Source organism: Ahaetulla prasina, chromosome 4 (genome assembly GCF_028640845.1).
Source record: "Ahaetulla prasina isolate Xishuangbanna chromosome 4, ASM2864084v1, whole genome shotgun sequence".
In the NCBI taxonomy this organism is placed as follows: domain Eukaryota; kingdom Metazoa; phylum Chordata; class Lepidosauria; order Squamata; family Colubridae; genus Ahaetulla; species Ahaetulla prasina.
In genome coordinates this window covers 2,529,109-2,556,108 of record NC_080542.1, presented here as the reverse complement: position 1 = coordinate 2,556,108, position 27,000 = coordinate 2,529,109, and the positions used below count along the sequence as shown (strand labels likewise).

The following is a 27,000-nucleotide window of genomic DNA, read 5'->3' as shown; positions in this document are numbered from 1 at the left end:
ATAGATAGAGGATAGATAGAAAGATAGATGATAGATAGATATAGATAGATAAGACAGATAGATAAAAGATAGATAGATAGAAGATAGATAGATAGATAGATAGATAGATAGATAGATAGATAGATAGATAGATAGATAGATGATAGATAGCTACATAGACAGATAGACAGATAGATAAGACAGATAAGATAGATAGATAGAAGATAGATAGATAGATGATAGATAGATAGATAGATAAGACAGATAGATAAAAGATAGATAGATGATAGATAGATAGATAAGACAGATAGATAAAGATAGATAGATAGAAAATAGATAGATAGATAGACAGAAGATAGATAGATAGATAGACACAGATAGATAATAGATAGATAGATAGACAGACAGACAGATAGAAGATAGATAGATAGATAGATAGATAGATAGATAGATAGATAGATAGATAGATAGATAGATAGATGATAGATAGCTACATAGACAGATAGATAGATAAGACAGATAAAAGATAGATAGATAGAAGATAGATAGATAGATAGATGATAGATAGATAGATAAGACAGATAGATAAAAGATAGATAGAAGATAGATAGATAGATAGATAGATAGATAGATAGATAGATAGAAGATAGATAGAAGATAGATAGATAGATAGACAGAAGATAGATAGATAGATAGACACAGATAGATAATAGATAGATAGACAGACAGACAGATAGAAGATAGATAGATAGATAGATAGATAGATAGATAGATAGATAGATAGATAGATAGATGATAGATAACTACATAGACAGATAGACAGATAGATAAGACAGATAAAAGATAGATAGATAGAAGATAGATAGATGATATAGATAGATAGATAAGACAGATAGATAAAAGATAGATAGAAGATAGATAGATAGATAGATAGATAGATAGATAGATAGATAGATAAGACAGATAGATAAAGATAGATAGATAGAAAATAGATAGATAGAAGATAGATAGATAGATAGACACAGATAGATAATAGATAGATAGACAGACAGATAGAAGATAGATAGATAGATAGATAGATAGATAGATAGATAGATAGATAGATAGAGAGATAGAGAGATATAGAGAGATAGATAGATGATAGACATGATAGATAGATAGATAGATAGATAGATAGATAGATAGATAGATAGATAGATGATAGAGAGATAGAGAGATAGATGATAGATAGATAGATAGATGATAGATAGATGATAGATAGATAGAGAAATAGATAGAAAGATAGATAGATAGATAGGTAGACATATAGATATAGATGATAGATAGATGATAGATAGACAGATAGAGAGAAGATAGACAGACAGACAGATAGATAATAGATAGATAGATAAATAGATAGATAGATAGATATACAGAACTCAGAACATTTCCAGGAAACCCATTACCACTACAGGAGGTCACATTCCCAGAACTCAGGATGTTTCCACACAGCCCATTAACCAGGTCGTCACAACACAAAAGACTAGGACCACACCCACACAGGATGCTACGAAACAGCCGACCAATCTGCAAACACCCACTCCATCTACCAATCAAGATGCAACCACACAGCCAACCAACCCGCTCACAGCAACACTCCCCACCTCCCCACCAGTATTTATAGAGAGACTGCAATTCCGACCACGCTTTGCTCGCACAAGCACGAAGCCGAAAGCACCAGCCTGAAGATGATGAGTGAGACCTCATCGAAACGTCGCCAAGATACTCTCAATCTTACACGGGAAAAGACCCGAATATGCCAAGAGCTACAAATATATAGATATAGATATAGATATAGATATATAAAAGAGGTTGAAATTCTGGAAAGAGTGCAGAGAAGAGCAACAAAGCTGATTAGGGGACCGGAGCACTGGTGAAATTCAAATTTTCTTTACTACCGGTTCTGTGGGTGTGGCTTGGTGGGCGTGGCAGGGGAAGGATACTGCAAAATCCCCATTCCCACCCCGCTCCTGGGGGAAGGATATTGCAAAATCTCCGTTCCCTCCCCACTCCTGGGACCAGCCAGAGGTGGTATTTGCCAGTTCTCTGAACTGCTCAAAATTTCCGCAGCCGGTTCTCCAGAACCAGTCGGAACCTGCTGGATTTCACCCCCCGGACTGGAGGCTAAAATATATGAAGAACGGTTGCCGGAACTGGGCCTGGCTAGTCTAGTGAAGAGAAGGACTAGGGGGGACATGATAGCAGCCTTCCAATATTTGAGGGGCTGCCCCAAAGAACCTGAAGGCAGGAGAAGAAGCAACAGATGTAAACTTACCCAGCAGAGAACCAACTAGAACGAAGGAGGAATTTCCTGACAGTGAGGACAATGAACCAGGGGAACAGCTTGCCACCAGAAGTTGTGGATGCCCCATTAATGGAGGGTTTTAAGAAAAGACTAGACAGCCATTTGTCTGAAATAGTAGAGGGCAGGGGTCTCCCAACACTGTCACTTTAAGACTTGTGGACTTCAACTCCCAGAATTCTGGCTAGGGAGTTCTGGGAGTTGAAGTCCACAAGTCTTAAAGTGACCACGTTGGGGAGACCCCAGGGATAGGACCTCCTGGTTGAGCAGGGGGGGGTCAGACTAGAAGACCTCCAAGGTCCCTTCCAATTCTGCCATTCTCTTATGCTCACGGGGGCTAAGCTGGACAGGGAAGGATGTGGATCCGCAGCAAACATCCCGCAGACCAGTGGTGAAATCCAATTTTTTTTTTACTACCGCTTCTGTGGGCGTGGCTTAGTGGGCGTGGTATGGCTTGGTGGGCGTGGCAGGGGAAGGATACTGCAAAATCTCCATTCCCTCCCCACTCCTGGGGGGGGAAGGATATTACAAAAATCTCCATCTGATACGATCCTCGGCTGGATAAACAGAGGCGTAGAAATCAAAATCACAGGAAAGATTAATACCGCTTTGTAAAGCCTTAGTAAGATCACACCTGGAGTATTACCGCATCCAGCTTTGGTCCCCAGGTTAACAAAAAAGATGTTGAGACTTTTGGAAAAAGTGCAGAGAAGAGCAACGGAGAGGATCAAAGGCTTAAAGGAGACTAAAACATAGGAAGGACAATTGCAGGATATGATTTGGCCAATCTGGAGAAGAGAAGAATTGGGGGGACATGATAGCACCCTTCCAGTATTTGAAGGGTTGCCCCAAAGAAGAGGGAGTCAAGCTATTCTCCAAAGCCCCCCGAAGGCAGGACAAGAAGCAACGGATGGAAACTCATCAAGGAGAGAAGTAACCTGGAATTAAGGAGAAACTTCCTAAGAGTAAGGACAATTAGCCTGTGGAACAGCTTGCCACCAGAAGTTGTGGGTACTCCATGACCGGAGGTTTTTTTTAAAGAGGAGATTGGACAACCGCTTGTCTGAAATGGGATAGGGACTGTCTGAGATGCTTGAGCAGGGGGCTCGACTAGAAGACCTCCAAGGTCCCTCCCAGTTCTTCTCTTATCGTTATTCTCATGGGGGCGGGGGCTAAGGGGGAAGGATGGGGGTCGGCAGCAAGCAGCCCAGAACCTTAGGAAAACAGGGGGGGGGGCTGAGCTGATCTCCTTCATCTTCTTCTCCCCCCTTTTTCCCCGCCCCCCATCCTTGGGCAAGAGGTTTCCAAAGAAATCAGCTAATCAGGGAAGGGCGAAGACAGCCCCCCCCCTCCCCTCCCTCCCTCCCCCCAGGGACCAGGCTCAAGAGCTTAATCCAGGGGTCCGGGAGGCTGCTGCGCGGGGGTCTTAAATGCCTTTTTTGTATCTTGCTGGATATTGATCCAGCCCCACTAATTTGAATTTGAAGCAGACAAGGAACACTTAAGACTTAATTGTCAAGGACCAGGCAGCCACTTAAACCTGACATCCCTAATCATAATGATGGATTATTTCTGAAGTGCGGAGGAGAAGCTGGGCGGGCGGGCGGAGGGGAGGGGGCTGGGGTAGCGTCCCCGGCAGGGCTGGGAGAGGACCGGGGAAGCCAAGAATTGCAAGGTTTCCCACCCACCCACCCCAAAAAAATTCAGCGTACTGGTCAGGATCTTATAAGCCATGGTTTGCCGGCTCCGATCAAACTTGCCAAAGGTGGTGCGAGCAATCAAACCAGGATGAGAAGGGCGTGGCTCACGGCCATCTCTGGAGGGGCCTTCGTGGACAGGCAGGAGACCTCGACTTATAAACCGTTTAGGGGCTGGAAAAAAAGGGACGCGCGAACTGTTTTTCGCACTTACGACCGTGAGAGCCTTACCTAGGATCACGTGATCATAGTTATGACGGTCGCAGTGTCCCGGGGGTGTTTGTGTGTGTGTGTCCTGCGATCCACTTTTGCGACCTTTTGTGACAAGCAAAGTCCACGGGGAAGGCAGGTTCGCTTTGCAACCGAGAGCTAACTTACCAGCAGCCGTGATTCACTTAACGACGGTGGCAAGAAAGATGCTAAAATGGGGCAAAACTGGGGTTCACAAATGTTTTACTTAGCAACAGAAGTTTTGGGCTCAATTGCGGTCGTAAGTCAAGGACTAGCTGTAATTTTAATAGCTGGGTGAGATCATCAGTGGCTTCGGTGTGAGGTACCAGCTGTACGCTGATGACACCCAGCTGTACTTTTCCACACCGGGCCACCCCAACGAAGCTATCGAAGTGCTGTCCCGGTGTTTGGAGGCCGTACGGGTCTGGATGGGGAGGAACAGGCTCAAGCTCAACCCCTCCAAGACGGAGTGGCTGTGGATGCCGGCATCCCGGTACAGTCAGCTGAGTCCGCGGCTGACTGTCGGGAGCGAGTCATTGGCCCCGATGGAGAGGGTGCGCAACTTAGGCGTCCTCCTGGATGAACGGCTGTCTTTTGAAGATCATTTGACGGCCGTCTCCAGGAGAGCTTTCCACCAGGTCCGCCTGGTGCGCCAGTTGCGCCCCTTTCTAGACCGGGATGCCTTGTGCACAGTCACTCACGCCCTCGTGACGTCTCGTCTGGATTACTGCAATGCTCTCTACATGGGGCTCCCCTTGAGGGGCATCCGGAGGCTTCAGTTAGTCCAGAATGCGCGCTGGTGATAGAGGGAGCCCTCGTGGCCCCGTGTGACACCTATCCTGCGCAGACTGCACTGGCTACCTGTGGCCTTCCGGTGCGCTTCAAGGTTTTGGTGAACGCCTTTAAAGCGCCCATGGCATAGGGCCGGGCTATTTACGGGACCGCCTACTGCTACCGAATACCTCTCACCGACCCGTGCGCCTCACAGAGAGGGACTCTCAGGGTGCCATCGGGCGACAGTGTCGCCTGGCGACACCCAGGAAGGGCACGGGTCCAGTAAACATGTAGTTGCATGTAACCTCCCAGCAACCTGTCCATGTCCTCGGAGCCACAGAATCAAACTCATCCCAAATAACCTCAACAAGACGTGTCTCTGTCGTCTCGCTGGATCATCGCAATCTTGGTCCAAACTATCCCGGTTGAACGATTTTATCGATAGATAACCGTTAAACTCCTCAGCTCGCCCTGTAGGGGTCATCCCGCCCCTCTTGATGGAGGAGGGAACGGGTCACCAAACAGGCGGCCGGGCGGTTATCTGCCGATGCAATGAGGGTGGAACGAGAACGCCGCTCCTCATTGCCACTAGGTAGGTCCTAGTAAAGGACCTCACTAGTGTCCGATCAGCCTCGGAACGGCTAGACCTCCAAACACTCTCCAGGCGCCTTCTCCGGCGCTTTCATCTCTCAGCTCCTCGGAAAACCAGGGAGCCAATTGAGATCTACGCCGGTCAGAGGTCGAAAGGCGCGACACGGTCCAAAGCCCCAGCCGCAGCCCGCTCCCAGGCCGCAACCAGTTCTTCAGTCGTGCTGGGTAAGATCCTCAGGAAGCGCCCAAGCTCCGCCAGGAACCTCTCCGGGTCCATCAGGCGCCTGGGACGGAACCAACGCATTGGCTCCGCCTCCCGCGGTGGTGAGCGCGGTCTGAAAGTCTAGGCGAAGAAGAAAATGATCTGACCATGACACCGGTTCTTTCACTAAATCTCCTAAATCCAGATCATTTACCCACTGACCAGAGATAAAATCAAGTCTAGCGCGCCTCCCCAATGTGTGTAGGGCCATCAGTTACTTGAATCAGGTCCAAGGTCATGGAGGCCTGGAACTCCTGAACCACTGCCGACGACAAGGCAGATGGCAGGTTGAAATCCCCAAGACCAGTAGTCTGGGGATCTCACCGCCACGCCAGCAAGCACCTCTAGCAGTTCAGGTAGGGCTGTAGTCACGCAGCAAGGAGCCAGGTACGTGATCAACAGCCCCATCTGATTCCGTGGCCCCACTTCACAAGGAGGGATTCACAGCCAGCTATCTGAGGAACAGTGGACCTCGGCTCCAGACTTTCTTTAATCACAACCGCCACCCCCTCACCCTACCTTGGGTCCTCGGTTGATGGAATGCACGGAAACCCGGAGGGCACAGTTCGACCAGGGTACACCCCTTCTGTGCCCAACCAGGTCTCCGTAATGCCCATAAGGTCCGCTGGACTCTCTGAATAAGATCACAAATCAGGGAGCCTTGTTAACCACGGACCGGCATTGCAAAGCATCAGCCTAAGACCCAAGCTCTGAGGGTCTTGACCATCCGGGAACGAGTGAGGACTGGGGCCGGAGCACGTGATCGCTTTTAAACATCGAACACGTGCTCCCAAAGAGCGACACGCCCCTGCCTCCGCCATATCTGCCCCTCCCACTCACCGCATAGATGGAATAATGTTCTCCGCTCTGTACAATCCTCCCCTGTCTTCGGACCAACTGAAATAGTGTCGTGAGCCCGCTGGGACTGGACATACCTCCCGACGGGTCACTCCCCTACCCGTCAATCCCTCCCCTTTAAAAGCCCCTTATTAAAAACCTATTAAAACCCCAGAGATTCTTCTTCGAGGCATGCCACCTCTGGGTCCCAAGACCCTTCATTAAGGTAGGCCTCGATAGAACAGAGGCCACCCGCGAGGCGGGGAACCGCAGCCGTAAGAGCTCAAGCCGAGTAACTCATAATAGTTCAGGTAACAACGGAAAAAAGGGTATCCCGAGCCAGCAGTTCACTACAAGTGTAGTAAAACCGACCCCTGTCCATATAAGATGTAAACGGGATCAAACTGTCCAAGTCCGCTGATGGAATTAGCGGACCGGCACACCACTGCCAGGCTAACACCATGAGGAACCACCATGTTTAAAGTTAACTACGCCAGACAGTTAACAGTCATGTCTGCAATGCCGCTGATGACAGAAATAGCGCCATTATCGTTAACTTAAAATCAGCTATAAAACTAGGCCTTTAAAGCCTAGGATGGTAAAAGGTCCCCAAAGTCGTTCACAGTCAGATGATAGTCCCGCTGATGTCCTTCGCGGTGAGGTGAACGCCGAGAGCAAAAACCCCAAGCCGCCAAGCCCTGCCGATGTCGGGGCCAATGTTCAAGCCGATGTCCAGGCTCAAGACAGAGCCGATGTCCAGGCTCATGACCAGGTCGATGGTATTAGGACTTAAATCTAGCGGAAAATTCCAGCCGCCGATGGTACTTGCGGCAGAACGACAATCTGGCAATCCGCAATCCGGGAGGCCGACAGGCCGGAGACCAACAGGCCGGCAGGCCCGCAAGTCAGCAGGGCTGCAAGGCCGGCTGTCCATCTCCGGGAGCGCCAAACCGCACTTCAAAGTGAGCGCCACCCTTTCCCGCAAGCCAGCAAGCCCACAGGCCCGCAAGTCAGCAGTCCGCCAGCCAGTCCGCTGCCCAGTCATGCCTCCCGAATCATCCACGCCGTAAACCAACAGGCCGGCAGGCCCGCAAGCCAGCGGGACCGGCAGGCCGGCCGTCCACCACCGGGGCGTTGACCGCACCCCGAAGCGCGTGGGTTGTGGGTACTCCATGTGGGTACTCCATGACTGGAGGTTTTTAAAGAGGAGATTGGACAACGCTTGTCTGAAATGGGATAGGGACTGTCTGAGATGCTTGAGCAGGGGCTCGACTAGAAGACCTCCAAGGTCCCTCCCAGTTCTTCTCTTATCGTTATTCTCATGGGGGGGGGAAGGATGGGGGTCTGCAGCAAGCAGCCCAGAACCTTAGGAAAACAGGGGGGGGGGGCTTAGCTGATCTCCTTCTTCATCTTCTCCCCACTTTTCCCCCCCCCCCTCTCCCTCGGCAAGGGGGTTCCAAAGAAATCAGCTAATGAGGGAAGGGCGAAGACAGCCCCCCACTCCCCGCCCTCCCTCCCCCCAGGGACCAGGCTCAAGAGCTTAATCCAGGGGTCCGGTGGCGGCTGCGCGGGGGTCTTAAATGCCTTTTTTGTATCTTGCTGGATATTGATCCAGCCCCACTAATTTGAATTTGAAGCAGACAAGGAACACTTAAGACTTAATTGTCAAGGACCAGGCAGCCACTTAAACCTGACATCCCTAATCATAATGATGGATTATAGGAGAAGCTGGGCGGGCGGGCGGAGGGGAGGGGGCTGGGGTAGCGCCCCCGGCAGGGCTGGGAGAGGACCGGGGAAGCCAAGAATTGCAAGGTTTCCCACCCACCCACCCCAAAAAAATTCAGCGTACTGGTCAGGATCTTATAAGCCATGGTTTGCCGGCTCCGATCAAGCTTGCCAAAGGTGGTGCAGCAATCAAACCAGGATGAGAAGGGTGCCATCGGCGCGACAGTGTCGTCTGGCGACGCCCAGGGGAAGGGCCTTCTCTGTGGGGGCTCCCACCCTCTGGAATGAGCTTCCCCCAGGACTTCGTCAACTTCCTGACCTCCGGACCTTCCGTCGCGAGCTTAAAACTCACTTATTCATCTGCGCAGGGCTGGATAAGTTTTTAAATTTATGGGTTTCTTAATGGGTTTTTTATTATTTATCCTAAATTTTTTAATCTCGGCCAATCGAATAAGTTTTTTAATTGTATTTTAATTGTATTTATATTGTAATATTATTGTGTATTTTTATCTGGCTGTGAACCGCCCTGAGTCCTTCGGGAGAAGGGCGGTATAGAAATTTAAATAATAAAATAAATAAATAAATAAATAGAAACGGTTGTAACAGGGAATCGTCTGCTCTAAGGTACACGCGTAATTCTCTTTATTCTCATTTTTCACCATTTTATGGGTAACGTGGCATTTCCCTGCCAAATCCGGCTACTTTTGGCCTTCAATTTTCATTTTTCATTTCCTTTCATTTTAATTTTTGATGTTAATTTTCAAGTCCAGTACAGTAAATAGATATTTACATACTGTAAATAATCTGTCTTAACATTCACTGCAAAAATGTGAGTTTCAGACAATATGCAGAATAGCAGAGGTAAGATATATCATCTCAACTCCTGCCTCACTTAACGACATAAATTCTGGGGTCAGTTGTGGCCGTAAGTCGAGGACTACCAGCCTTTAAGGAATAGATATATTCCATATAGGCAGGTAGTCCTCAACTTACGGCCACAATTGACCCCAAAATTTATGTCGTTAAGTGAGACATTTATTTTTGCTCCGTTTTATGACCCTCCTCGCCACTGTTGTTAAATGAACCGCTGCAGTTGTTAAATCGGTAACCCGGTTGTTCAGTGAATCTGGCTTTCTCAGTGACTTTGTTGGTCAGAAGGTCGTAAAAGCAGATCACGTGACCCCTGGGACACTGCGACCGTCATATATGTGAGTCATATTGACAAGTGTCTGATCGTGTGATCATGGGGAGGCTGCAACGGTCGTAAGGATGAAGAGCGTTCCTAAGTCACAATTTTCAGCGTTGTTGTAGCTTTGAACGGTCACTAAGTGAACCGTTGTAAGTCGAGGACTTCCTGAATTCCTGAGCTTTTTCCCTTGTTTTTCTGACCCCCCCCCCCACAATCAAGTTCGTTTAATGACCATTTGAAGTTGCAACGGCACTAAAAAAAAAAAGGGACTTACGACCGTGTTTCACACTTATGACCGTGGCAGCCTCCCCATGGCCACGCGATTTACATTCAGATGCTTGACCACCGACTCACACATTTATGACGGTTCCGGCGTCCCGGCATCACGTGATCCCGTTTTTGTGACCGTCAGACGCGCAACGTCAACGGGGGAAGTCCGATTCGCTTAACGACCATGTGACTCACTTACCAACGGCAGCGTTTCACTTTACAAGGGTGGCAAGAAAGGTCGTAAAATGGGGCAAAATTCACTTCCCCACGTTAGCCCCAAGAAATTTTTGAGCTCTCCGTCGCGGTCGTAAGTCGAGGACTACCTTGTATCGGAAGAAACGATTCATTCCTGAAACTTAAAAGATTTTTTTTTCTAAATTTCCCGGGCATTTCGAATAGAATAAAGCAAGCTAGGGTGGGGGGGGGGGACCTTGGAGGTCTTCTAGTCCAGCCCCCAGTTGCTGTTTTTGCTCGGATTCTCTCCTCCTGCTCGCTCCGACACACTCACGACTGGATCACAATTCTGTCCGGCGCCCTCGAACAACTTATCTTCCCGCACTTGTGGCTTTCACGCTTGTTACCTTTCCATTTGTGCGTGCGGAAACATTTCTTTTCTCGGCCGTAACCGCGTCGCAGGCTGCTTTTCATTCCCGCCGCCTCATCAGTCTACCGGGCTTCGCCTGGATGCGAAGCGAGGTGCCCAGCCGTGCCACGAAGCGGAATCTCATCCATATTTTAGCATTTTCCCCACCCTCGCCTTCCACGCGGACGATGTCGCCGACGGTCCCGCTGCGTTTTCTTGGCATCGTTTTTTTTCCCCCCCTCCTGTTTTTGGGGAAGGGTTAACGGCTAGTCCTTGACTTCCAACGGTTCCCTTAGTGACCAGAATGACACCGAGCGCTCGAAATTACAATGACCGAAAGCAAAAAAAATTATCGACTATGTTTCAGACTTAACGACCGTATGTGACCGCTATGTCACGTGATCATAGTTATGACGGTCGCAGTGTCCCGGGGTGTTTGTGTGTGTGTCCTGCGATCCACTTTTGCGACCTTTTGTGACAAGCAAAGTCCACGGGGAAGGCAGGTTCGCTTTGCAACCGAGAGCTAACTTACCAGCAGCCGTGATTCACTTAACGACGGTGGCAAGAAAGATGCTAAAATGGGGCAAAACTGGGGTTCACAAATGTTTTACTTAGCAACAGAAGTTTTGGGCTCAATTGCGGTCGTAATTTGAGGACTACCTGTATTTTCCTGTCCCAGTGATGGACTGCCACAAATTTATTTATTTATTTATTTATTTATTATTTAAATTTCTATACCGCCCTTCTCCCGAAGGACTCAGGGCGGTTCACAGCCAGCTATCTGAGGAACAGTGACCCCTCGGTTCCAGACTTTCTTTAATCACAACCGCCACCCCCCCACCCCTACCTTGGGTCCTCGGCTGATGGAATGCACGGAAACCCGGAGGGGACAGTTCGACCAGGGGTACACCCCCTTCTGTGCCCAACCAGGTCTCCGTAATGCCCATAAGGGCCGCGGACTCTCTGAATAAGATCACAAATCAGGGGAGCCTTGTTAACCACGGACCGGCATTGCAAAGCATCAGCCTAAGACCCAAGCTCTGAGGGTCTTGACCATCCGGGAACGAGTGAGGACTGGGGCCGGAGCACGTGATCGCTTAAACATCGAACACGTGCTCCCAAGAGCGATACGCCCCTGCCTCCGCCATATCTGCCCCTCCCACTCACCGTACAGATGGAATAATGTTCTCCGCTCTGTACAATCCCTCCCCTGTCTTCGGACCAACTGAAATAGTGTCGTGAGCCCGCGTTGGGACTGGACATACCCTCCCCGACGGGTCACTCCCCTACCACAATCCCTCCCCTTTAAAAGCCCCTTATTAAAAAACCTATTAAAAAACCCCCAGAGATTCTTCTTCGAGGCATGCCACCTCTCTGGGTCCCAAGACCCTTCATAAAGGTAGGCCCTCGATAGAACAGAGGGCCACTCCTGCGAGGCGGGGGAACCTCGCAGCCGTAAGAGCTCAAGCGCCGAGTAACTCATAGTAAGTTCAGGTAACAACGGTAGGGTATCCCGAGCCAGCAATTCACTACAGATGTAGTGAAACCGACCCCCTTATATAAGATGTAAAACGGGGATCAAACTGTCCGAAGTCCGCTGATGGAATTAGCGGACCGGTACACCACTGCCAGGCGAACACCATAAGGAACGACCATGTTTAAAGTTAACTACGTCCGACAGTTAACAATCATGTCTGCAATGCCGCTGATGACAGAAATAGCGGCCATTATCGTTAACTTAAGATCAGCCATAAAACTAGGCCTTTAAAGCCTAGGATGGTAAAAGGCTGTCCAAAGTCGTTCACAGTCAGATGATACTCCCGCTGATGTCCTTCGCGGTGAGGTGAACGCCGAGAGCCAAAAAACCGTCCAAGCCGCCAAGCCCTGCCGATGTCGGGGCCAATGTCTAAGCCGATGACCAGGCTCAAGACAGAGCCGATGTTCAGGCTCATGACCAGGTCGATGGTAATAGGTCTTAAATCTAGCGGAAAAATTCCAGCCGCCGATGGTACTTGCGGCAGAACGACAGTCTGGCAATCCAGCAATCCGGCAATCCGGGAGGCCGACAGGTCGGAGACTAACAGGCCGGCAGGCCCGCAAGTCAGCAGGGCCGGCGAGGCCGGCTGTCCATCTCCGGGGAGCGCCAAACCGCACCCCCCTGAAAATGAGCGCCACCATCCCTTTCCCGCAAGCCGGCCAGCCCACAGGCCCGCAAATCAGCAGTCCGGCCAGCCAGCAGATTGAAAAGCCAGCTGGCCGCCAAATCTTCAGGGAGCGCCATTCCGCCCCCCCCAAAATGGCTACCGCCGTCCGCTGCCCAGTCATGCCTCCCGAATCATCCACGCCGTAAACCAACAGGCCGGCAGGCCCGCAAGCCAGCGGGACTGGCAGGCCGGCCGTCCACCACCGGGGGGCGCCGGACCGCACCCCCCCCCCCCGAAGCGAGCGCCGTGGGTTGTGGGTACTCCATGTGGGTACTCCATGACTGGAGGTTTTTTTAAAGAGGAGATTGGACAACCGCTTGTCTGAAATGGGATAGGGACTGTCTGAGATGCTTGAGCAGGGGGCTCGACTAGAAGACCTCCAAGGTCCCTCCCAGTTCTTCTCTTATCGTTATTCTCATGGGGGGGGGGCCCTAAGGGGGAAGGATGGGGGTCTGCAGCAAGCAGCCCAGAACCTTAGGAAAACAGGGGGCTAGCTGACCTCCTTCATCATCTTCTCCCCACTTTTCCCCCCCCACCTCTCCTTGGGCAAGAGGTTTCCAAAGAAATCAGCTAATGAGGGAAGGGCGAAGACAGCCCCCCACTCCCCGCCCTCCCTCCCCCCAGGGACCAGGCTCAAGAGCTTAATCCAGGGGTCCGGTGGCGGCTGCGCGGGGGTCTTAAATGCCTTTTTTGTATCTTGCTGGATATTGATCCAGCCCCACTAATTTGAATTTGAAGCAGACAAGGAACACTTAAGACTTAATTGTCAAGGACCAGGCAGCCACTTAAACCTGACATCCCTAATCATAATGATGGATTATTTCTGAAGTGCGGAGGAGAAGCTGGGCGGGCGGGCGGAGGGGAGGGGGCTGGGGTAGCGTCCCCGGCAGGGCTGGGAGAGGACCGGGGAAGCCAAGAATTGCAAGGTTTCCCACCCACCCACCCCAAAAAAATTCAGCGTACTGGTCAGGATCTTATAAGCCATGGTTTGCCGGCTCCGATCAAGCTTGCCAAAGGTGGTGCGAGCAATCAAACCAGGATGAGAAGGGCGTGGCTCACGGCCATCTCTGGAGGGGCCTTTGTGGACAGGCAGGAGACCTCGACTTATAAACCGCTCGTTTAGTGACTGTGCGAAGTTACGACGGGGCTGGGGGAAAAAGGGACGCGCGAACTGTTTTTCGCACTTACGACCGTGAGAGCCTTCCCTAGGATCACGTGATCATATTTATGACGGTCGCAGTGTCCCGGGGGTGTTTGTGTGTGTGTCCTGTGATCCACTTTTGCGACCTTTTGTGACAAGCAAAGTCCATGGGGAAGGCAGGTTCGCTTTGCAACCGAGTGGCTAACTTGCCAGCGGCCGTGATTCACTTAACGACGGTGGCAAGAAAGATGCTAAAATGGGGCAAAACTGATGTTTTACTTAGCAACAGAAGTTTTGGGCTCAATTGCGGTCGTAAGTCAAGGACTAGCTGTAATTTGTGGCAGTCCATCACTGGGACAGGAAAATACAGGTAGTCCTCGAATTACGACCACAACGGAGCCCCACATTTCCGTTGCTAAGTGAGACTTGTGTTCAGCGAGCTTTGTCCTATTTTACGATCTTTCTTGCCACCGTCGTGAAGTGAACCCCTGCAGTTGTGAAGTTAGTAACACGGTCCTTAAGTGAATCTGGCTTACCCATTGTCGGAAGGTGGCAAAATGACCCCAGGGACACCGCGACCGTCGTAAATACGAGTTGGTTGCCAAGCATCTGAATTCTGATCACGTGACCACGGGGATAACATAGTCGATAATTTTTTTGCTTTCGGTCATTGTAATTTCGAGCGCTCGGTGTCATTCTGGTCACTAAGGGAACCGTTGGAAGTCAAGGACTAGCCGTTAACCCTTCCCCAAAAACAGGAGGGGGGGAAAAAAAAAACGATGCCAAGAAAACGAAGGGACCGGCTGGCGACATCGTCCGCGTGGAAGGCGAGGGTGGGGAAAATGCTAAAATATGGATGAGATTCCGCTTCGTGGCACGGCTGGGCACCTCGCTTCGCATCCAGGCGAAGCCCGGTAGACTGATGAGGCAGCAAGGCGGCCAGAATAAAAAGCAGCGTGCGACGCGGTTACGGCCGAGGAAAGAAATGTTTCTGCACGCACAAATGGAAAGGTAACAAGCGTGAAAGCCACAAGTGCGGGAAGATAAGTTGTTCGAGGGCGCCGGACAGAATTGTGATCCAATCGTGTGTCGGAGCGAGCAGGAGGAGAGAATCCGAGCAAAAACAGCAACTGGGGGCTGGACTAGAAGACCTCCAAGGTCCCCCCCCCCCCCTCACCCTAGCTTGCTTTATTCTATTCGAAATGCCCGGGAAATTTAGAAAAAAAATTATTTTAAGTTTCAGGAATGAATTGCTTCTTCCGATACAAGGTAGTCCTCGACTTACGACCGCGACGGAGCTCAAAAATTTCTTGGGGCTAACTTGGGGAAGTGAATTTTGCCCCATTTTATGAATTTTCTTGCCACCCTTGTAAAGTGAAACGCTGCCGTTGGTAAGTGAGTCACGCGGTCGTTAAGCGAATCGGACTTCCCCCGTTGACATTGCGCATCTGACGGTCACAAAAACGGGATCACGTGATGCCGGGACGCCGGAACCGTCATAAATGTGTGAGTCGGTGGTCAAGCATCTGAATGTAAATCGCGTGGCCATGGGGAGGCTGCCACGGTCATAAGTGTGAAACACGGTCGTAAGTCCCTTTTTTTTTTTAGTGCCGTTGCAACTTCAAATGGTCATTAAACGAACTTGATTGTGGGGGGGGGTCAGAAAAACAAGGGAAAAAGCTCAGGAATTCAGGAAGTCCTTGACTTACAACGGTTCATTTAGTGACCGTTCAAAGCTACAACAACACTGAAAATTGTGACTTAGGAACGCTCTTCACCCTTACGACCGTTGCAGCCTCCCCATGATCACACGATCAGACACTTGTCAATATGCCTCACGTTTATGACGGTCGCAGTGTCCCAGGGGTCACGTGATCTGCTTTTACGACCTTCTGACCAACAAAGTCACTGAGAAAGCCAGATTCACTTAAGGACCGTGTTACTAACTTCACAACTGCAGGGGTTCACTTCACGACGGTGGCAAGAAAGATCGTAAAATGGGACAAAGCTCGCTGAACACAAGTCTCACTTAGCAACGGAAATGTGGGGCTCCGTTGTGGTCGTAATTTGAGGACTACCTGCCTATATGGAATATATCTATTCCTTAAAGGCTGGTAATCCTCGACTTACGGCCACAACTGACCCCAAAATTTATGTCATTAAGTGAGGCAGGAGTTGAGATGATATATCTTACCTCTGCTATTCTGCATATTGTCTGAAACTCACATTTTTGCAGTGAATGTTAAGACAGATTATTTACAGTATGTAAATATCTATTTACTGGACTGGACTTGAAAATGAACACCAGAAATTAAAATGAAAGGAAATGAACAATGAAAATTGAAGGCCCAAAGTCGCCGGATTTGGCAGGGAAATGCCACGTTACCCATAAAATGGTGAAAAATGAGAATAAAGAGAATTACGCGTGTACCTTAGAGCAGACGATTCCCTGTTACAACCGTTTCTATTTATTTATTTATTTATTTTATTATTTAAATTTCTATACCGCCCTTCTCCCGAAGGACTCAGGGCGGTTCACAGCCAGATAAAAATACACAATAATATTACAATATAAATACAATTAAAATACAATTAAAAAACTTATTCAACTGGCCGAGATTAAAAATTTAGAATAAATAATACAAAACCCATTAAAAACCCATAAATTTAAAAAACTAACCCAGTCCTGCGCAGATGAATAAGTGAGTTTTAAGCTCGCGACGAAAGGTTCGGAGGTCCGGAAGTTGACGGAGTCCTGGGAGGAGTTCGTTCCAGAGGGCGGGAGCCCCCACAGAGAAGGCCCTTCCCCTGGGCGTCGCCAGACGACACTGTCGCGCCGACGGCACCCTGAGGAGTCCCTCTCTGTGAGAGCGCACGGGTCGGTGAGAGGTATTCGGTAGCAGCAGGCGGTCCCAGAACAGCCCGGCCCTATGCCATGGAGCGCTTTGAAGACGTTCACCAAAACCTTGAAGCGCACCCGGAAGGCCACAGGTAGCCAGTGCAGTCTGCGCAGGAGAGGTGTCACACGGGAGCCACGAGGGGCTCCCTCTATCGCCCGCGCAGCCGCATTCTGGACTAACTGAAGCCTCCGGATGCCCCTCAAGGGGAGCCCCATGTAGAGAGCATTGCAGTAATCCAGACGAGACGTCACGAGGGCGTGAGTGACTGTGCATAAGGAATCCCGGTCTAGAAAGGGGCGCAACTGGCGCACCAGGCGAACCTGGTGGAAAGCTCTCCTGGAGACGGCCGTCAGGTGGTCCTCAAAAGACAGCCGTTCATCCAGGAGGACGCCCAAGTTGCGCACCCTCTCCATCGGGGCCAATGACTCGCCTCCAACAGTCAGCCGCGGCTGCAGCTGACTGTACCGGGATGCCGGCATCCACAGCCACTCCGTCTTGGAGGGATTGAGCTTGAGCCTGTTTCTCCCCATCCAGACCCGTACGGCTTCCAAACACCGGGACAGCACTTCGACAGCTTCGTTGGGGTGGCCCGGTGTGGAAAAGTACAGCTGGGTTCTAGCACAGTTCTAGCACAGACGACTGGCAAGTTTAGGCGGTCGTTAAGCAAATCGCCTGGTCGTGAAGGGAATCCAGCTCGCCCAAGGGACATTTCGCTTGGGCAGCGATCAGTTAGCGAGGTCGCCGATCGGGACCCACATGTCTAGTGGGACACGCCGCAAGCGATCCGAAACCCGAGCGGTGGCCAATCGTGATCGCTGAGGACTATCCCCTTGGCACGGCGCAACTCCGTCCCCAGACTCCGCCCTCTTACTTGTTGTGCATGTAGGCCGCCTGCTGGTAGCAGTCCTTCCAGGATGACATGCAGGAGATGCAGCTGTGCAACGTTTGGCGGGACGAGTTGATGTAGCCTTCGAAAAGGCGGTCCAAGGAAATGTCTTTGCAACACATCTGGATGATCTTGTTGCTCATCTGGGGAGAAAGCAGAGAGAGAGAGAGAGAGAGAGAGAGAGAGAGAGAGCTCACAATCCCCTCGGGGAGAACGCCCCCCCCACTTTGAGGTCCTTCCAGGGCAGGGGTCTCTTTGATGACTTGCAGACTTCAACTCCCAGAATTCCCCAGCCAGCTCCCTTTTTTTCTTCGCTTTGCTGAAGTCAAGATATATTACACTTAACTGCATACCCACCATCTATGAAAAAAGCTACCCTATGTGGCTGGCTGGGGAATTCTGGGAGTTGACGTCCACAAGTCTTAAAGTGGCCAAGGTCGGAGACTCCTGCTTCAAGACTTGTGGACTTCAACTCCCAGAATTCCCCAGCCAGCTCCCTTTTTCTTCGCTTGCTGAAGTCAAGATATATTACACTTAACTGCATACCCACCATCTATGAAAAAAGCTACCCTATATGGCTGGCTGGGGAATTCTGGGAGTTGAAGTCCACAAGTCTTCAAGTGGCCAAGGTTAGAGACCTCTGATTTAAGACTTGTGGACTTCAGCTCCCAGAATTCCCCAGCCAGCTCTGTTTTTTCACTTTGCTGAAGTCAAGATATATGACTCTTACTGCATACCCATCCTCTATTAAGAAAGTTACTCTATGTGGCTGCCTGGGGAATTCTGGGAGTTGAAGTCCACAAGTCTTAAAGTGGCCAAGGTCGGAGACTCCTGATTCAAGACTTTTTTTTTTTAATTTACATTTATATCCCGCCCTTCTCCGAAGACTCAGGGCGGCTTACAGTGTATAAGGCAATAGTCTCATTCTATTTGTATATTTACAAAGTCAACTTATTGCCCCCCCAACAATCTGGGTTCTCATTTTACCTACCTTATAAAGGATGGAAGGCTGAGTCAATCTTGGGCCTGGTGGGGCTTGAACCTGCAGTAATTGCAGGCTGCTGTGTTCTAATAACAGGCTTCTTACAGCCTGAGCTACCACGGCCCCTGGTGGTAGCTCAGACTTGTGGACTTGTGGACTTCAACTCCCAGAATTCCCCAGCTAGCTCTCCCCACCCCCCACGTTGCTGAAGTCAAGATATATGACGCTTACTGCATACCCACCATCTATTAAGAAAGTTACCCTGCATGGCTGACTGGGGAATTCTGGGAGTTGAAGTCCACAAGTCTTAAAGTGGCCCAGGTGGGAGACTCCTGATTTAAGACTTGTGGACTTCAGCTCCCAGAATTCCCCAGCCAGCTCTGTTTTTTCACTTTGCTGAAATCAAGATATATTACGTTTAGTGCATACCCACCGTCTATTAAGAAAGTTACTCCTGGGGAATTCTGGGAGTTGAAGTCCGCAAGTCGTCCGAGGCCCTCGTTCCACCCCACCCCCACCCTGTTCTATGGGAACCAGCTTAGAAGATCCAAAACAGCTCCACCTTCAGAATAGGATTCAGTTAGGATTTCAAGTTATGGCGCGATTCTGAAATTTGGGACCAGCTGGCTTGTATTGTTTTGGGCAAGTGGTCCAAAGCTTTTCTTTAAAAACATCTCATGACCCAGCTAGGTAACATCATCAGTGCCACAAGGGAGTGGAGTTTACAAGGGAGTGGAGTTTACAGAAAAGAAGAAGGGAGGAGGAGGAGGAGAAGGACTATTTGGGGACCTTGGTGCTCTCTGAGCTGGGTGATTTTTTTGCAAACGTTTCATGACCCAACTAGGGAACATCATCAGTGCCAGAAGAGAGTCTGCAGAAAGGAGGACAAGGAGACGAGCTCTTTATACCTTGATTGTTAGTCTGGTATTAATCCTGGTTTTAATCTCTGCTTATCTGGGCGTTGATGGCTGGCATGGACCTTCTAATGGAGCTCCTAATCAAGGAATGACCAGAACAATCCCAGCAACACAGACAAGGCAACCCATGGTATAAAAACAGACAGGAAACCCCACCTCCCTCCTAGCACTGATGATGTTCCCTAGTTGGGTCATGAAACGCCTGCAAAGAAAATAGTCAAACTCAGAGAGCATCAAGGATCCCACAGTCCTTATCCTCCTCCTCCTCCTCCTCTCCACAAACCTCACTCCCTTTTAGCACTGATGATGTTCCCTAGTTGGGTCATGAAACGCCTGCAAAGAAAATAGTCAAACTCAGAGAGCATCAAGGATCCCACAGTCCTTATCCTCCTCCTCCTCCTCCTCCTCCTCCTCCTCCTCCTCCTCCTCCTCCTCCTCCTCCTCCCCTCCTCCTCCTCCTCCTCCTCCTCCTCTTCCTCCTCCTCCTCCTCCACAAACCTCACTCCTTTCAAGCACTGATGATGCTACCTAGTTCGGTCATGAAACATCTGCAAGAAAACCACACCCACAGAGGGCACCAGAGACCCCACAGTTCAACCCCGAGTGACAAATATTCCCGTCTATCAGTCAACATGTTAATATTTGGTATTTTTGCATTCTAAGAACGTTGCTGAGTTGTTCGGACAAAACAAAATATCTCTAAATATTTTTTAAAAAAAGAGAGAGAGAGAGAGAGAGAGAACAAAGGTAGGGGGAAGAAATAAAGGCAGCCCCCCCACACACACACACCTTCCGGAAGAGCGCCGTGATCCTCTCTCGGCTATTGTAGTACGGGGAGTTGACCCACACGATCCGGACCAGGCTGATGAGATGGGGCAGCTTCTCGGGGATATCTTTGGGTCGTAGAGTGGCCAGTTCCTGGAACGGCTCTTTCAGGATGGAGAGGAAGCGGAGGTTGGACTGGGCCTGCTCCGACCCATCCTGCAAAGCAAGCAAACCGCAGAGAGAGCGAGAGGGAACGGTTAGCCAGGGGAACGGCTCGCCACCAGAAGTGATGGGTGCTCCGTCACGCCAGCCAAAGAGACTGGGCAGCCATTTGTCCTTCATGGTATATAATAGGGTCTCTTGTTTCAACAGTGGGTTGGGCTAGATGACCTCCAAGGAGCATTTCCAGCCACATGAATCAATATCTATCTACCTATCTATCTATCTATCTATCTATCTATCTATCTATCTATCTATCTATCTATCCTTTTCTTCTCTCTTCTTTCTTTCTTGTCTGTCATTTCTTTATCTCTATTATCATTTTTTATCTATCTTTTTTCTGTTCTTTCTTTTTTCTTGTCTGTCATTTTTCTTTATTATCACATTTTCTTTCTATCTCTTCTCTTCCTTCTTTCTTTCCTTCCTTCCTTTCTCTCTGATTAATTCCTCCCTCCCTCCTTCCTTCCTCCCTCCCACTCCCTTCTTCCTTCCTTCCCTTTTCTTTTCTTCCTTCCTTCCTTCCTTTCTCCAATTCCTTTCTTTCCTTCCTCCCTCCCTCCCTCCCTCTCCCTCCCTCCTTCCTTCTTTCTTTCTTTCCTTCCTTCCTCCCTTCCTTCTTCCTTCCTTCCTTCCTTCCTCCCTTCCCTCCCTCCCTTCCTGATTCCTTATTCCCTCCATCCCTCCCTCCTTCCTTCCTGATTCCTTCCTTCCCTCCCCTCCCTCCTTCCTTCCTTCCTTCCTTCCCTCCCTCCCTCCCTTTCTTCCTCCCTCCCTTCCTCTCTGATTCCTTATTCCCTCCATCCCTCCCTCCTTCCTTCCTGATTCTTTCCTTCCCTCCTTCCTCGATACAGCACCTCCTGCTCAAGGAGAGGTTTGGACTAGAAGACCTCCAAGGTCTCTTCTAACACGATTACTGTATCCTACGTTCCACATTGTAAGCCAGCCAGGCCGAAGACCATCAGGGCAACCCCTGCTCCAGCCTCGCCCTTTGGCCCACCGTCCTGCAGAACTCCTCCTGGCCGGACAAGTGCCCCACCCGCACCCACCCATCCCGGTCCTCTCCCTGCCCCTAACCTGGATCTGCTTGGAGAGCCGCTGGAAGGGGGCCACGTAGGAGGACTTGGATAGCATCAAGATGCTCTCGATGTGCTTCACTCCCTTCTGGCACAGCTGCTTGCTGATCTCCGACAGGTCGGTGCAGCGGTTCTTCCAAAAGGCGATCTCTTCCAGGGGCCCCGCACTTTCGCGGCTCTCGACCGCCTCTTGGGCCCTCAGCACGTCCTTGATCTGTCGCGTCCAGTGAATCATGGAAGCTGGAAGAGACAGAAATGCGGAGTGGGGGTCGTGCCTCCCCTTGCCCAGCCCGGGGCAGGCCTTCCTTGGCACCCCCCAGCTGCCTGCCCCTTCTAAGCCACAGTCGAAGAGTTGCCAGCCACAACCCGGGGGGGTCCAGAGGAATCTTGGAAAATACAAATGGGGGGTGGAGAGGAATGTCAAGGAATTTGGAGAAAAACTAGAAAAAACATGGCCACTTGTGGACTTCAACTCCCAGAATTCCCCAAGCCAGCCTTTTTTCACTTGGCCAAAATCAAGATCATCTATCTATCATCTATCTATCTATCTATCATCTATCTATCATCACACCGGGACCGCGATGTGGCTCAGGCTGTAAGAAGCCTGTTATTAAAACACAGCTGCCTGCAATTACTGCAGGTTCAAGTCCCACCAGGCCCAAGGTTGACTCAGCCTTCCATCCTTTATAAGGTAGGTAAAATGAGGACCCAGATTGTTGGGGGGGCAATAAGTTGACTTTGTAAATATACAAATAGAATGAGACTATTGCCTTATACACTGTAAGCCGCCCTGAGTCTTCGGAGAAGGGCGGGGTATAAATGTAAACAACAACAAAAAAAATCTCTCTATTTCTCTATCTCTCTATCATCTATCTATCTATCTATCTATCTATCTATCTATCTATCTATCTATCTATCTATCTATCTATCTATCTACCATCTATCTATCTTCTATCTATCTATCTGTCTGTCTGTCTATCTATCTATTATCTATCTATCTATCTATCTATCTCTCTATCATCTATCTATCTATCTATCTATCTATCTATCTATCTATCTACCATCTATCTATCTTCTATCTATCTATCTGTCTGTCTGTCTATCTATCTATCTATCTATCTCTCTATCATCTATCTATCTATCTATCTATCTATCTATCTATCTATCTACCATCTATCTATCTTCTATCTATCTATCTGTCTGTCTGTCTATCTATCTATTATCTATCTATCTATCTATCTCTCTATCATCTATCTATCTATCTATCTATCTATATCTATCTATCTACCATCTATCTATCTTCTATCTATTATCTGTCTGTCTGTCTATGTCTATCTATCTATCTATCTATCTATCTATCTATCTATCTATCTATCTATCTATCTATCTATCTTTATCTATCTGTCTTATCTATCTATCTATCTATCTATCTATCTATCTATCTATCTATCTTTATCTATCTGTCTTATCTATCTATCTATCTGTCTATCTATCTATCTTCTATCTATCTTTTATCTATCTGTCTTATCTATCTTGGCCGAAATCAAGATATATCACGTCGACCGCATTCCCACTATCTATTAAAAAAAAAATTCCTATCAAAAAGCAAAGGTCTACAGCAGGGATCTTCAAACATAGCTATTTAAGACTTGTGGACTTCAACTCCCAGAATTCCCCAAGCCAGCTTTTTTTCACTTGGCCGAAATCAAGATCTATTACGTCAACCGCATTCCCACTATCTATTTTTAAAAAAATTCCTATCAAAAAGCAAAGGTCTACAGCAGGAATCTTCAAACATAGCTATTTAAGACTTGTGGACTTCAACTCCCAGAATTCCCCAAGCCAGCCTTTTTTCACTTGGCCGAAATCAAGATCTATTACGTCCACCGCATTCCCGCTGTCTATCCTAAAAACATACATCCTGTCAAAAAACGTGCTAAAGGTTCATCTAGCACATATTTCTTCTCAAGTAAAGTCAGTGGGGAAGCCAGGTTTGCTTAATGACAGAATGGTTCACTTAACGACGGCAGCGATTCTCTTGAACAAGCGTGGCAAGAAAGGCCATCGCTTAACAATCGTCGCACTTAGCAATGGAAAATCGGGGCGCCATAGCTGTCGTAAGTCGAGAACTACCTATATAAAGCGTACCAGCATCGCCACAAGGGTAGCGAAGAAGAGAAGGCCTGGCCGGTCTCACTTGCCAAGGGGGCTTTTTTTCCTGGGGGTCCCAAACAAATGAAGACTACCCCCACCACCCCCAAGTGCCTGAATGGGCAAAGACCAGTGGTGGGATTCAACCGGTTCGCACCACTTCGAGCGAACCGGTTGTTCAATTCCTGGCTGGCCCCGCCCCTTCCAGAAGTCCCTACGTGCCCGATTTTGGCTCTCAGGTAAGTGCCGGGAGGCCGATAAGGACTCCCGAAGGAGGATCTTCCCCCGAGAGGCTTCTCGGCTACAACGGTCGAAAAGTTTGGGGCAAAAGCTGGCAATTCATCCCACCCCGGCCTCCCTCCCCAGGAAAGGCTCGGAATGGAATCGGCTAATAGCTGCCGCTGTCGGGCGGCCGTCTCCAAAGCCTCTCACAGCATGGAAGCTGAAATCTTTATGCCAAATTACCGGGTAAAACAATCACACGGCTCAAGGGATTAAAACGGCCGAGCGTCTGTCAGGGCTGGAGAACAGCCGAGCTTTGAGCGACACTCGAGGCCCCTCCGAGGTCGCCAATTGGCTGCGGAAACCCCAGGATGGCGGGGAGTCCTCGACTTACGACCGCAACGATCCCGACGTTTCCGTGGCCGAGCGAGAGACAGTTGCAAAGTGTGTTTTGGCCCGTTTTTACGACCTTGCTTGCTACGGGTCGTTAAGGGAAACTGGCTCCCCCCCCGCCACGTTGACTTTGCTTGTCAGAAGGGTCGCAAAAGGGGGAATCACATTCCCCCCCACCCCAGTCGCTACAACCGTCATAAATATGAACCGGTTGCCAAGCGTCTGAATTTTGACCACATGAGCACGGCGATGCTACAGTGGTCATAAATCCATCAGAATAGAGCTGGAAGGGATCTTGGAGATCTTCTAGTCCAACCCCCGGCACAAGCAGGAGACCCTATCCCATTTTAGACAAGTGGCTGTCCAGACTCTTCTTGAAAACCTCCAGTGATGCAGCATCCACAACTTCTGGTGGCCAGCTGTTCCACAGGCTAATTGTCCTTACTCTTAGCAAGTTTCTCCTTAATTCCAGGTTACTTCTCTCCTTGATGAGTTTCCATCCGTTGCTTCTTGTCCTGCCTTCGGGTGCTTTGGAGAATAATTTGATCCCCCCTCTTCTTTGGGGCAGCCCCTCAAATACTGGAAGGCTGCTATCGTGTCCCCCCCGATTCTTCTCTTCTCCAGATTGGCCAAACTCAAATCCTGCAATTGTCCTTCCTAAATTTTAGTCTCCTTTAAGCCTTTAATCCTCTCCGTCGCTCTTCTCTGCACTTTTTCCAAAAGTCTCAACATCTTTTTTCATAACGCGGGGAACCAAAACCGAATGTGGGATTCCAGGTGTGGCCTTATTCAGGTTTTATTTTTAAAAAAAAAAAAGTTGCAAAGACCAATTAGAAATCTCTTTTTTTTTTTCTGGTGCTGTTGTAACTTGGAACGGTCACTAAGCGAACGCTTGTAGTCCACGTTGATTTTTTCTCTTACACAGCCAGAGCTGCCCATCCGAGAGAAAAGGACATGCCAGCCAGCCCTACAAATCATACCCTATTTTTTTTTTCCCCTGGCTTTGTGGGTATCTTATTTCCGTTGGGGAAATGGGTCAATTCGTGCCCAGCAGGCTTCAGGCGACACTAGGCGACACTAAAAGCCACTCCAGATAATGTCTGCGACTTCCGTGGAAACCCAGCACGAAAAGCTGGAGGAAGGGATATTTCGCACGCAAAACTTGGCCGAGTCCCCAAAACAGGCGAGGCGAGAGTGATGCAGGTACCCCTTCGAGAGAGACCAGGTTCGGCATGTTTCAGGTCTCATGGTGCTCCAAAGGAAAGGTTATTGTCGCACCAGGTGGCCGGCGCAGAGTACCAGTTTGGTTTAGGGGTGAAGGCACCGGGTGAGAAAGTGGGAGACGGTGAGTTCTAGTTCCTGAATGTCAGCTGGATGACTGGTGAGTTCTAGTCCTGCCTTAGGCATGCAAGTCAGCCCTTTCTCTCAGCCCCACCACCTCACAGGGTTGTTGTTGTGGAGAAAAGAGGAGGAGGAGGAAGAGGAGGAGGAGGAGGAGGAGGAGGAGGAGGAGGAGGAGGAGGAGGAGGAGGAGGAGGAGGAGGGAGTTTGGGATATGTTTGCCACCTTGAGTTATTTTTAAAAATAATAAAGGCAGGATACGAATTAAATAAGTATGGAGGAAGGAAGGAAGGAAGGAAGGAAGGAGGGAGGGAGGGAGGAAGGAGGGAAGGAAGGAAGGAAGGAAGGAAGGAAGGAAGGAAGGAAGGAAGGAAGGAAGGAAGGAAAGAAGAAAGGAAGGAAGGAAGGAAGGAACGAAGGAAAGTGGATATGAGGGAGGAAGGAAGGAAGGAAAGAAAAAAGAGATGAGGGAGGGAAGGAAGGAAGGAAGGAAGGAAGGAAGGAAAGAAGGAAAGAGGAGATGAGGGAGAGAAGGGAAGGAAGGAAGGAAGGAAAAGAAGAAAGGAAGGAAGAAATGAGGGTGGGAGGGAGGGAAAGGAAGGAAGGAAAGAGGAGATAAGGGAGGGAAGGGAGAAGGAAGGAAGGAAGGAAGGAAGGAAGGAAGGAAGGAATGAAGGAAGGAAGGAAGGAAGGAAGGAAGGAAGGAACGAAGGAAAGTGGATATGAGGAGGAAGGAAGGAAGAAAGGAAAGAAAAAGAGATGAGGGAGGAAGGAAGGAAGGAAGGAAAGAAGGAAGGAAAGAAGGAAGAGGAGATGAGGGAGAGAAGGAAGGAAGGAAGGAAGGAAAGAAGAAAGGAAGGAAGGAAGGAGGGAGGGAGGAGGAGGAAGGAAGGAAGGAAAGAAGGAAGAGGAGGAGGAGGAAGGAAGGAAGGAAGGAAGGAAGGAAGGAAGGAAGGAATGAAGGAAGGAAGGAAGGAAGGAAGGAAGGAAGGAAACTAATTATCCTGCCCACTTGCACAAGGAAGGACTCAGCCCGCCCACCCACCCATTTCCACTCCGAGTCCCACCCTCCCCAGCCCGCTTGCACGATTCCCTAATAGAGATGCGGGCACTGCATAATTCAGTCAGCGTCTCTCTCTCGCTCTCTCTCTCTCTCTCTCTCTCCTGTCCGCAGAGCGAGACGTTCAATTGAATTTGCGCAGGGCGGAACAAATGAGTAGCGGGTCCAGAACTGACGGGCGATGGCTCCCAGCCGCGCATTCTCCCCGCGGGGTGGGGAAAGGGACGCAAGACCCCCAACGCAGGCGAGAGACCCCCGGCTGGGTGG

At 49.5% G+C, this 27,000-nt stretch overlaps 1 protein-coding gene across 1 annotated transcript in view; it reads right to left on the bottom strand.

The window, feature by feature from the left end:
- The window catches only part of DNAH2 (dynein axonemal heavy chain 2), a 187,912-nt gene that overhangs the window by 136,293 nt on the left and 24,619 nt on the right, over positions 1–27,000 (bottom strand). The window contains exons 6-8 of the mRNA XM_058183311.1: positions 21,568–21,806; positions 20,299–20,490; positions 17,596–17,753 (exon numbers count right to left, since the gene is read on the bottom strand). Of these exons, the coding sequence (XP_058039294.1) occupies positions 17,596–17,753; positions 20,299–20,490; positions 21,568–21,806 (589 nt within the window). The remainder of the gene's footprint in view (positions 1–17,595; positions 17,754–20,298; positions 20,491–21,567; positions 21,807–27,000) is intronic.